Source organism: Parasteatoda tepidariorum, chromosome 8 (assembly GCF_982258835.1).
Source record: "Parasteatoda tepidariorum strain Cologne lab strain chromosome 8, Ptep-v5.0, whole genome shotgun sequence".
Taxonomy (NCBI): Eukaryota; Metazoa; Arthropoda; class Arachnida; order Araneae; family Theridiidae; genus Parasteatoda; species Parasteatoda tepidariorum.
Window position 1 is genome coordinate 18891793 of NC_141762.1, and position 12123 is coordinate 18903915.

The following is a 12123-nucleotide window of genomic DNA, read 5'->3' on the forward strand; positions in this document are numbered from 1 at the left end:
GCTTAAGGGAAAGAAAAATTCGATTTAAACTCTTTATCTAATTTGGGTGTAAGGCTAATAAATTGAAGTTTTTCTTTAAAATAATGAATTCAATATTTTGTTTACGTAGAGCATGGGTTTCATTTTTAAATAAGCTTTTCAGTAGATAAATTTGGCACACTCAAGGGTACCACTCTTCAGTCCTGAGGATTCAATAATAAGGGATTAGTTTCATTGAGAAAGTCCTCCACCAAGGAGAGTTTCTTTGTCTTCTGGGTCTGGTTCTAAAGTACAAGGTGATTGAATTGAATACTGGTAGCCGCAGATCTAATATGGATTGGGTGTAGAAACGGCGATGATAAAACCTATCAGTGAAGTTCGTGAAATAAACAAAAACCTTTTTCCAAACTTTAATTAGAGTTGAAAACTGTGAAATTTTCTGTTTGAAATAAGGGAAAAGGTTTTATTCTAAAAAGAATTAAATGCTTGCTATGTTCTTCTAACTGTCTGGTGATAATTGCACATGATGCATATCTTTCTTCGCCAAAGTGGAAGGGTATAATTTTTTATATTATAAAAATTCCGTAATGTTACTATTTACGATTGTGGCCTTCTATGCTATAGGGTATTGTAGTACGAAGATACGTATAGTTCTAGTAGCACTGTCTGCAAATTTTGAGAAATTCTTGATCAATAAATTCACACCTGCTTAGTAGGTAAATACTGAAGTTAAGTCTGCATAAAATTATTTATCGTGCTAATCCTTTCTTTAATATCTTTACCCCCTGCAATCTCCAGCACATAAACGCCTTAACATTAAAAGAGACTCACAAATTCTTGTGTTCTTTAGCCGTGGTGACTCAGGGGATGGAGCGTTGGAATCCCAGCTATGGTTGGTCGATACGAACCCGCACCCGCCTCGCACCGACCACAGTGCTCACGAAAATGTCCTCAGTGTAGATGGATCGTGGATAGAGTCCAAGTGCCGTCAGGCTAACCGTGGAAGGTTTTCTTCGTTTTCCTCTCTATGTAGCGCAAATGCCAGTTCCATCAAAAATTCCTCCACCAAGGCGAAATTGCTCCCAATACTTGATCCTGGAGTTTCCTTGCCTTCTGGATTGCGCCCTCAAAATTACAAGGATACGGAGTTGAACATTGGTTGTCGGCTGTTCAACTGACGGTTGCGAAACAAAATAAAATTCTTGTGCTCTTCCCTAGCATCTTAAATATGCACTTAATTCTGGATTTTAAATTCTCTATAAATGAAAATTATTCATAATTTTTTTTTTTTTTTTATGTAGAAACAATTATTTTATGTAATAATAATAGTTTATTTGCTCAACAAGTAATATTTAACCTAATTTTATTTGGTTTTTATCCCAATTAATTTATAAATTTTTAGAGAGGGGGGAAAAGACCTCATTCGATTGAACTGCGTACTAATATTAACTAATATTTTTCATTGTTTAACTAAATGTTGCTGCAATTTAATCGAAAGAAATGTCCTTAAAAAAATGACAAAAGATCATATTAGTTATTTTAAAGTATAGACATCTATATATATGCGCAAACAATAGAGTAACAATATTTTTGGAGAGCTTAATTACTTCGTTTCTTAATATTATAGCCGGGAAATTCATTTAATTCCTGCGATTATTTGACTACTGGTAAAATTAAGTTTTATTTCCTCCGAATTTTAATTTTTCTAACCCAAACTACGATATAGGTCACAGCGTGCATTTAATTGCTCTTCTTCATTACTAGAAACCATCCATAAAAAAAAAGTATTCATTGTCTTTCTGAAATACAAAATGAAGAGTTGGATTATTAGTTATCAGTATATGGCCTTGTAACACCGTCTTTTCTCACGATATTCTACATCCAAAATTTCTTTCCTCTTCATTTTCGTCTCCCCTTCCCCTACAAATAACACACGCACATTTGACCCCGAAATAAGTAAGAACACGTACAGTTTTTTTTCCTTCTTTCGAGTAAGAGCTGGTTCATTCATAAAAATCTATCGTAGTAGTAGAAGAGCCTTGGGGCAGGTATAAAGAAACGTACGCTCAGTTCCATTCATTCATTACGTTTTCTACACACGCGCTCACACATACGTTCGGGGAAAACTTTCATTCATTTCAGTTGTTGCGCCAGTTCTGCTTCACTCCCCTCCCCTCGCTTTTGAGGAAAGCTGCGATTGGAGGAAAGTTTGAATTGCGTGACGGAGCCTGGGAAAACAGGTGTTGACCGTTTCATCTCCCCCCCCCTCTTTTTTGGAAACTCTATGCTTCTTACCTGTTCTTTTCTTCTCACAGTCACCTTTATGGAATAAAAAAAAATCATTTTTATTGTATATAATTTTATACAGTATTTAGAACTTAGACGCCATGTTGGTTTTGATGAGTTATTTTTAAACTTTCCTCATGTTAGTTTAACATTTAATTTACAAAAGTGCTTCATAAAAAATAGGATTTTATTTTATCTTATTGTTTAAAATATGTAGATTGATTTTAAATTCTTTGAAATATTCAATGTTCATAGTTATTTTTAAAATTTCCTTATCGATTTATTTTTATATATTGTGCGGTTTTTTAACAATATTTTCATTGAAAGTTGGGATTAGGTTTATTATTTTTTAATGACAATTACCCTCTTTTTATAATAGGATTTCATTTTTATTACTTGAAACACAGAATATGATTATTTTAGTTGTTTTTCTATAAGTTTTAAAGGGAAGACAAGGACCATTAAACAACGTTATAATTTCTTGAAAATTTTGTCAAACTATAAATAGAAATCAGAATCAAAATATAAGAATCTCAGTAAGAAAGCTCATTTGAAATTTATTGAAAATTTTTAAATCTATTGTCCGGCCCCAAAACTCACCGACTTAATTATTCTAGCAAATAGAAACTAATTGCACTAACTTCAACTTAGATTCGAAATTGATAATGGTCCACCAAATCTCAACAATAGATCATTCCTTTAAAGAGCCCGCTGTCCTCATTACATTGCAATTTTTTTTAATTAATTTTTTTATTAAAAATTTTATATAGAGGGTAATCCGTATTTACACCGCTTTAATAACTTTATATTTCTTCAAAGAGAAAAAAAATATCAAAATCTAACGAAACAGTTATAATAATAGCGCTATTTAAAGAAAAATCAAGATCTGTTTGGTATTAGAAGAAGATAATCTGAGAGAATTGTTCGGCAATCAAACTGGCATTGAATTTTTACTTTCCACCTTTTACCACCTTCCTTGTTAAGGAAACGTCTGATTTTGATAACGTTTTTATTTTATCCTAGTTTAAGGCATTATTTTGCGACCCCTTAAAAGCTCCGAGTTCATTTTTGACAATGATTCTAAGAAATGTATTTAAGGCAGGGGTTGCCAAACTTTTTTGATCATCGACCCCTACATAATTTTTCGAAATCTCCATCGACCCCCATAAAAGTAATTTTCTGTTAATTAAAATAAAACTATTAGATACTGTGTTTGTACATTTATTTTATGATTTTGAACATTTATTAAAGTAATAGTACAAAGTGTAACAATAGTTTTATGGAAAATATATTAATGTTGAAATATAAATACCTTAATATTTATGAAATAATAAGTAATTATAAGTAAGTAGAAATAATAAGTAAAGTAACTACGGATCTACTGCTTCTTAATCAAAGACATGGGTGTGTCTGGAGTTTTTTTTTTTTTTTTTTTTTGCAAGGTTCGTTATATTGGGTTCAAAATTGGTCAATTTTAATCTTAAATCCCCTCGAAACTCCACATTTAATTTATTTCTGTTCTTAATTAAGATTGAATTTACGTGACTGAAACCGGCTTCAACCATATAGGAACTTGGAAATGCTATCATAAATGGCTGAGCCACTTCGTAAAGTCTTACATATTTTGGCATTAATATTTGTCCAAAATTTGCTTATTGTTAAATTTTTAAAAAGCGTCTTTGCTTCAAATCCCCATAATAATTCAGCAAGCTCATCTTGCAGGTTGATGTCCACGTTTTCAATTTGAGCAGAAAATGGCACAATAATCCAATCCCGGATGTCAATGTTTTCCAAATCAACAAAACGCAGTTTAAAATCGTCGCTCAATTTTTGAAGTTTACCTGTATATATTTCCAAGTCTTCTTCTCTTATTTCTAATTGTCACATATCTGAAAAATACTGATAATCCTTCGACCAATCGACCCTTCCGGGGCGGATCGACCCCCTGGCTCAGATCGACCCCTGCTTATGTTAAATAGACCCCTGGGGGGCTATATAGACCACTTTGGCGACCTCTGATTTAAGGTATTACGGAACACTACAAATTGCAAGGTGTGTTAAGGCGAACCGGGTTCAAATCCCAGTCGATACGAATTCCGCATCCGTTTTGCACCGACCACAGTGCTGACGTGAGATATCCTCAGTGGTAGATGGATCATGGGTTAGACTCCCCTTGCCGTCAGACTAACCGTGGAAGGTTCTCATGATCTTCCTCTCCGTGTGACGCACATGCTAGCTAGCTCCATCAAAAAGTCCTCCACGAAGGCAAATTTCTCCCAATACTCGATCCAGGAGTTGTCTTCTGGGTTGGGCTCAAAATTACAAGGCTACGGAGTTGAACATTAGTATTCGTAAACCCATAAAATTTGCTCTGCTGTACAGCGACGGTCATTTAAAAAAAAAAAAAAATGCACCGTGTTTATCATACGCCAATATAAAATTGTCAAATGTTGTCGCTGTTATCGTTAGAACTAGGTTTAATTAAAGCTTGGTAAATATGAATGTGAATTTCAGAGAAGAACATTAAGCTAGACAACTAAAGCAAGATGAAATGGTAGCGAACTTAAAATTATCGTTTTCTGAGTCACCTAAGTATCCAAACACTGATCATTTACCTCCCATAAATTTTGTTGATGTTAAAACATTTATTGGGCGTTGTTGATATTTTCCCGTGTTTGAGTCTTTAGTACTTACTTGGTATATTTAGAAATAATTCTAGTTGGTGTGGGAGTTACTGTAAACACTTTCACTAGGTATCTGGGATCCATCTTTCAAAGAATTTGTATCTAATCTTTTGTTTCCTTTTGAAACATTTGGTGAAGATAATCCCCGCTATTCTAGTTCAACTGAATTTGAGTATATTGATGAAATCTTGTCATCTTATTTATTTTTTCTTTCGTTATTGAAAAAAAAAATTCATTTATTGTTTACATTATTTTAATTTGTTAGGTTTTCTTACCAATTCTTCCTCATACAGCGGGCACGATAAGTGATTGAAATAAATAAGATAAAGAAGAAGAGTTTTAATAAAATGCATGGTATAGCTACAGCTATGGCGACTGTTTAATTTGCGTGTATATATAAGCTCAAATCTAATTCCCTGCTTGATTTGGGCAGATTTGTAAGCCACTCTTTCAGAGGCACCATATTAGGTGGGCCAACTTGCTCCCACAGTAAGATCAGATAGACAGAGAATGAGAGAACATCCATGGCTTGTCCGGGATTCGAACCTAGAACCTTTTAATGTGAGATCAGCTCCCTGACCACTTCATTATCAGGTCGACTTAAAGACTTCATTCGCTTCAAAAATATACTATTTGGACATAACGGTTGACGTGTTTAAGCTCTCACAAACGGGCACCCATTTTCAAAACTCAGCTGACGTGAATGAGAAGAAACAAAAGTGATTTGAAATATAAAACGTGAAGTTGCCAACGTAGCCGTAAGAGATACAAGATTAAAAAAAAAAAAAAAAAAAAAAAAGTATCCGAGAGGGGCAAAATTTCAAATGTCAGGGTATTATATCTCAAATAACTTAAGTTTCCTCTCATTCACGTCTGGCAAGTCTTGAAAATAGGCGTTTGTTTTTGAGCGCTTGAAATATATCGATTGCAATTTCAAGTAATATCTTACCTCTTCAGTTTCTTTTATTACTTATTTAAAATCCTTACTTATTAGAATGTGAAAAAAATACTAAAGTAGAAAATAATCTTATTCTGTGTAGATTTGATCAATTAAAGTACACACATACATGTGTAGTTAAAATGAATGGTTATTTTCTATTACACAGATCTATGTCTAAATCTAGGAAGTAGTCTCTCAAAATTGTGAGAGCATGTCTTCGGATTATCCTCTGCGATGTTTCCCACACCGTCGCCATTATGCAGCTCTTGTTCGACGTAAATAAAATACCTGTATATAACTTTAACTGTTTTGTTACAATGAAAATAATTTTCATGCATTTTCCGTCGTTTTCTTAACTCCTATACTTTTTACTTCTGTTCCCAAATTAATGTTCCCTGTCTATTGTATACAGTTTACGTTATACCCGTAGGGAAGAGTAATAAAGACTGCATTTAAATTTTCCAACTAAATTATCGCTTTAACCTTACTCATTAGTTTACTGACCTCCACACCACAGGGCTCGTTTCACACGCGAATTTCTGCAATTTTTTTTCCTTCATATTCCGCCTCAACAGGAGTGGCAATTTAGAATCACTTGACAACCTGAAATTCTCACTCGTCGTGACCGATTCTTTCTCACAGCAAATAGTCCGTTCTTGTGACTTCACCATGACCGGCGGCTATTTCTACTCCGGCGTAAAACCAGATCTTTTATTTATTTTTAATTACTACAATCTAATTTCCCACGGCAGCTAGTCTTCCATGGGGGGGGGGGGGGATTTGGAAGAAAAAAGGAATTGTAGAGATCTTATCGATTGACTTCTTGAGCGTGACTGATGAAACGATCCTTTTGCTGATTTTGCGAAATCAGTAATTTACAGTTACTTTGGGGTCCATTCGTCAGTGTTAAAAATGGGCCAGGTTCACGATGCTTTTTGACATTATTGAATTTTATTGTTGTCTTTTTTACCCGGAGGCTGAAAGTGCCCCAAAAAGGGTTGTGTCAATAAAATTGAAATGTAGTGTGCCAACTAGTTCAGAGATCAGTTTAGATTAATCTCTGATCTGGTGTCATTAGTAAATGGAAAACATTTAAGATTCTTTTAAATGTGTTATTTATCTAGTTTTCTTCATTATACATATTAAAAATCTTCCCACTCTTGCTTAGAAATTAAAAAAGCTGAGCCAGTTCAGTAAGCAGCAGTGCTAAATAGTTTATCCTTTTCTTTCTTTTTCTTTTTTTCCTACAGTATTAAAGTTGCTTACCTCATTTTAATCAGTTATTCGCTTAATTTGAACCTGCTTTGGTCTTTAGTTTCTTCTTTTTCTTTCTTCCCAGCAGCAGATCCAAACTAACTAAAAAGGAAGCGAAAGCTCATTTAGTTAAGGGATGTGCCTGGGTTTGTGTTCTGGATTCTGAAGTATCAAAATTTTGAATGAAGCCATTGGTCATTATAATGAAAATTCTGTTTTCCAGAATTTCAGTTTCCTTCTACGTTAATATACTTTCATCATTGAACGACTTTCTTAAATAAATAAATCGATGTGAAGAAGTGACCAATTTTTTAAAAAAAATTAAATTTGCCATTTTTTTATTGTTGAGTGGTTATTTTCAGGTCCTCATTTACCTCTAGGTTCTTATTTTTCTGACATGGTATGCATTGCATCCTTTCCCTATTTTATGATCTGAAAATGTGCTTGTCTTATTATATTATATATATAAAAAAAATATTTCTCATACGCCAAGCCCTTGGCAGCGATACATCGAAAATCCCTTGGTCCATCCTTTGGTGCATTGAAAAGAACAAAAAAGATAGTGATATTCTCGTTCTTGATTTTTTTTTTTTTTTTTTTTTTTTTTTTTTTTTTTTTAATATTTATTAAAAAAAGAAAACAAATGTCACTTATCTAAAACAAATGTCACTAATTGGACTTACGAATACAGATAACCACTCTAGCTATATGCTACTTAAATGTTGAGATTTGAAATCATAAATTTGATGTTTAATTTTTCTAAGATACTATAAAGATTGTTTTATTTCGAATATTCTGCCTAAATTATTTTGCATATAATTACTCAAATAAAATCTGTAAAGATTATCCTTTCTAACTTTCTATTATGTACTAGAGTGGTCATCTGTTATCTTCAGTCTAAAATGTTTTATTTAGATTTATTTTATTTCGAACATTCCTTACAAATTATTTTGCATATAATTACACAAATAAAATCTGTAATTTAAATATTATTTTCCTTAGAAAAATTTTTAATCGATTTTTTTTATACCTAATTCCTAGTAATTGATTAATTTTATTTCTTCTGATTTATGGAATTGTACTAATTTTTGCGAGGTGTGCATATAGATTATATAATTGTATAGATTCCTCAGTTAATAATGGGCATGTGATTATTTTACAACTTAAATGCGGTGCATAACATCTGAGTAGTTATATCCTATGCAAACCAAAATTAAATATTTTTATTTTATTTAAGAAAATAAAAAAATAAAACTAATCATTCAACGAAATTGAGGTGTGTTGTTTAAAACCAATTTCCTGTTAGGGTAAACTAAGACATTTCAATTCGGATTTTGCGTGATTGTAAATTTGAAGTAAGGTCTTATGATAAATTGAAATGTATTTTTCAATTACGTTTTGATTCAAATATTTCTACCCTTCGTATATATTGTTTTAAAAATCGTACTTTAAAAAAAATAAAACTCTAATTTTAATTTTAGTATTTTCTTTACGAAAATCTATTGGAGGGGGGGGGGAGTGCCGTTACTGAAACCCTTTTGAGTTGTTCCGCGTAAATAAAAATCTATATTTGAAGTGACACTACAAACAACCGCGTATCATCTATGACGAATTAAAGAATAAAATGAATTTCCCAACGCGACCTCTTTTTCGAGAACAGAAATCTTGAAATTTAATTCAAAAACTGCAGAATTTCCAACTCTGTTCCCTCCATTTTAAAATCACTAAGGCTGAGATATGTTTAAAGTTTGAGAACTTCTGGCTGCGAAGTACCTTAACATTATATTTATTATTTTGTTAAAAACACTGTGAATTTCGCTTGTGTGTAAGTGTTTGTATAACTTGGTCTTAAAAAATTATTTATTTCATATTTTTGTTCTTTTACAGATTTACCTACGCAGGTGCCACCGCTCACTCCTGGCACAAATCAGAAGATGGCACAAGCGCTTAGGGCCAGTTTTAGCAGCTGGGAAAAAGATCGTGTACAGAAAAATATTCCTAAAGGTTAGTTATTATTATTGCTGTTAATTATATCATTAAACAGAAAAATGAAATCGAGTTATTATTCCAAATTATTCATACTTTATAGAATGAAATGTGATACCAGGCATCGATTATTAGGAATTAGTTTAATGTCATTTTTTTTATACAGTGGTAGGCCATATTGTTAGACTGGTATACGAGCAATTGTGTTAGAAACACTTGCTGCAAGACTAGAATGACTACATATTTTCATGAAATTTCTGTTCGAGTTATTGCGCTGACAGAACTCTAATGCAATTCTTATAACTTATTAACTCTAAATTATGAAGTTTTCAGCGACTTGAAAGTCGAAACGTTACTCACAAATAATGCATGCGTTCGACATTTCTGACTTATATCAGATCTGATTTGTTTTTTATTTTATTATTTATTGTAAATAACGCAATAATGTGTTGTATTTATTTAAGAATATTGTCGATTATTAGGACGAAGAGTAAAAATTGATTTTTTATAAATAAGAGATAGATTTTTTATACTTTTTTTTCCCCAGCTTGATGAAAATGCATTGAATTAAGTAAATGTATTTCATTTTAAATGTTATGATTCCATTATTAATAGCCATGCTGAGATTTTTAACCATATAATTAAAGTATTTTCATCAATGAATCTTATGGCACATCAGTGTTGTTAATCCTCCAATTTTTCATTATCCTCAATTGACATTAAAATCCACTTAGAACATATATTATCTTAAAAATATTTAATTACTGATTATCGACTTTTATCTTAATAATAAATTGTTATCGCGATTTTAATATACACAGAAAAAGCTGATAATTTTTTTTTAACACTGACTTTTGGAAATAGCTAACTTAAAGATTTAGTCGTTAAGTAATTGTGTGGAGTTGTGGCAAAAAAAACTTGAAGTCAAACATTAAAAAAAAAGATGAATGTCGCCATATAAAAAGTACCTACCTTATAAAATAGCATATAATCCTAACTTATTCAAAGTATAAACTTTATATGTTTAAACCTAATCGATAAACTGTTTTTTTTCCTTTCTTTTAGATCCTCGCTTGTGGAAAGAGATGGATGTTGCCCATTGGCTAAATTGGGCTACTAGAGAGTTCAGTTTGGAGGGAACATCCTTACCTAATTTCAATATGTCTGGCAAAGAAATGTGTGCCCTGTCCAAAGAAGCGTTCTTGGCGAGGTCGCCACCATTTATGGGAGACATTCTCTTTGAACATTTAGATATTTTACAAAAAGGTGATTATTTTTCCTTTCCCTAATATGACAGGACTGGACGATAGCAAAATTTGAATGTCAGGAAATATCGTTAATTTGTAGTTCCTTTTATCATTATGTTTTTGTATTTACTAAAAACACGTTTTCGTTTTATTATATTTACTGCTGAACTTAAAAATTGTGCTTCTTTAGTTATATCAAGATAATTTGTGCATGAAAGAATCTTAATTCATTTATATTCTCCAGGGTGCGTAGCGTTTTTAAAAAGTGCTTAAAGGTGCTCATTTTCCATTTTCGTTTTTTAAAAGCCCTTTGAGGTGCTTTTTTCATTGGATGTTTTTAAAAAGTGTTTAATTTTCCCTTTTTTAAAATGAGATTTTTCCTTTACCATGTTGATTTTCTCTACGAGTTATGAAAAAAGACTACGAGGCACGCAGTTCACATTGTTCTAAAGTGCTTAAAAATATTTTTTGAGTGCTTGAAAAGTGCTTATTTTTTGTTGAATAATTTGGCTACGCACCCTGTTCTCAAGTAAACTTTTTATTTTGTATCTAGCTCAAAATGAAAGCTGAAGAAAGCAGACAAAGCTTGAAACGCAACGCTTGAAAAAATGGACACAGTTAAAAATGCACGTTAAATTTAAAAAAAAAAAAAAAAAAAAAAAAAAAAAAAAAAGGCATATTGAAATGCATGTAAAGAAAATAGACAGTAAAATGCGTGTTTCAGACATAACTTAAAATACGAAAGCCATTACAGAAAATGATCATGTCAGTTGATTTTCTAAAGCTACTGTTGCGGACTACCCATGAAATTTTAATAGAAATAAATAATATGTAATGATTGTTTGAAATTAAATTAAAAAGCTAATTTAATTTTAATACTATTTTTGAGCAGTAGTAACGTTAACATTAAAAAAGCGCTTTGAGCAATGTTTTTTTTTTTTTTCCTCCTGCACGCATTTCCAATTTCATTTATTTTTTCTTCTTAAACGGACATTTTTATTAATGTTCACTTTTTCGAACGTACGTTTTCAGCTATGGACTTTGATTTATATTTCAAACAAATAAATCACCAACGATACAATCATACTTCAACATTAAGTTAAATTATTTCTTGCAAATAAATGAATGTGACATATCATTTTTAGAACTACTTGCTGCTATATAATGCCGCCAATTAAAATCGCCATCCCGCGGTTAACGATTTCCTCTGTAGCTCTCTGCTCCTATTATGCTATTACTTTTAATCACCAACTTCTCCAAATGATCCCGAAAAACTGGGAGTTAGTGCTTGTGAATTCATTAGGGGTGCTACACACCCTCACTTTTTCATGCACCTGTTGATTTCCGGCTGATCTGATTTCGCTTGGCAACCGAGAACGTCACTTCCTGCTTTTTCTCTCATTTTTTTTTTTACCCAAAAGAATTTCAAACTGTTCTCCTCCCCCGTCCGGCGGCCTCGGACACTACTTTTTTTATTATCGACTTCTTTAGTGGACCCCGTAACAATGGGGAGGATGTGGACTGATAGGCACAAAAGGCGGGAAATGACGAAATTTTAGTATTCCAATGCCATTGAGCTAAAGATTTGGACGTGATGTGATTAAGCGAATGATGCCTATCTGGAACTGATTTCTATATTTAAATGCACGCATTAAAATGAAAAAATAAAATAAAATAATAATAAAAAATTTAAAAATAGTTAAAAATAAAAATTGCCTCTGGATATTTATATTAACGTTTTTGGTAA

The 12123-nt window shown here is 32.1% G+C and overlaps 1 protein-coding gene across 3 annotated transcripts in view; it reads left to right on the top strand.

The window, feature by feature from the left end:
- Positions 1-12123, top strand: part of LOC107451344 (protein C-ets-1) — a 67883-nt gene that overhangs the window by 38842 nt on the left and 16918 nt on the right. For all 3 annotated transcript variants that reach the window (XM_043051222.3, XM_043051223.3, XM_043051224.3), the window contains 2 exons: positions 9031-9147; positions 10195-10395. In XM_043051222.3, the coding sequence (XP_042907156.1) occupies positions 9031-9147; positions 10195-10395 (318 nt within the window). The remainder of the gene's footprint in view (positions 1-9030; positions 9148-10194; positions 10396-12123) is intronic.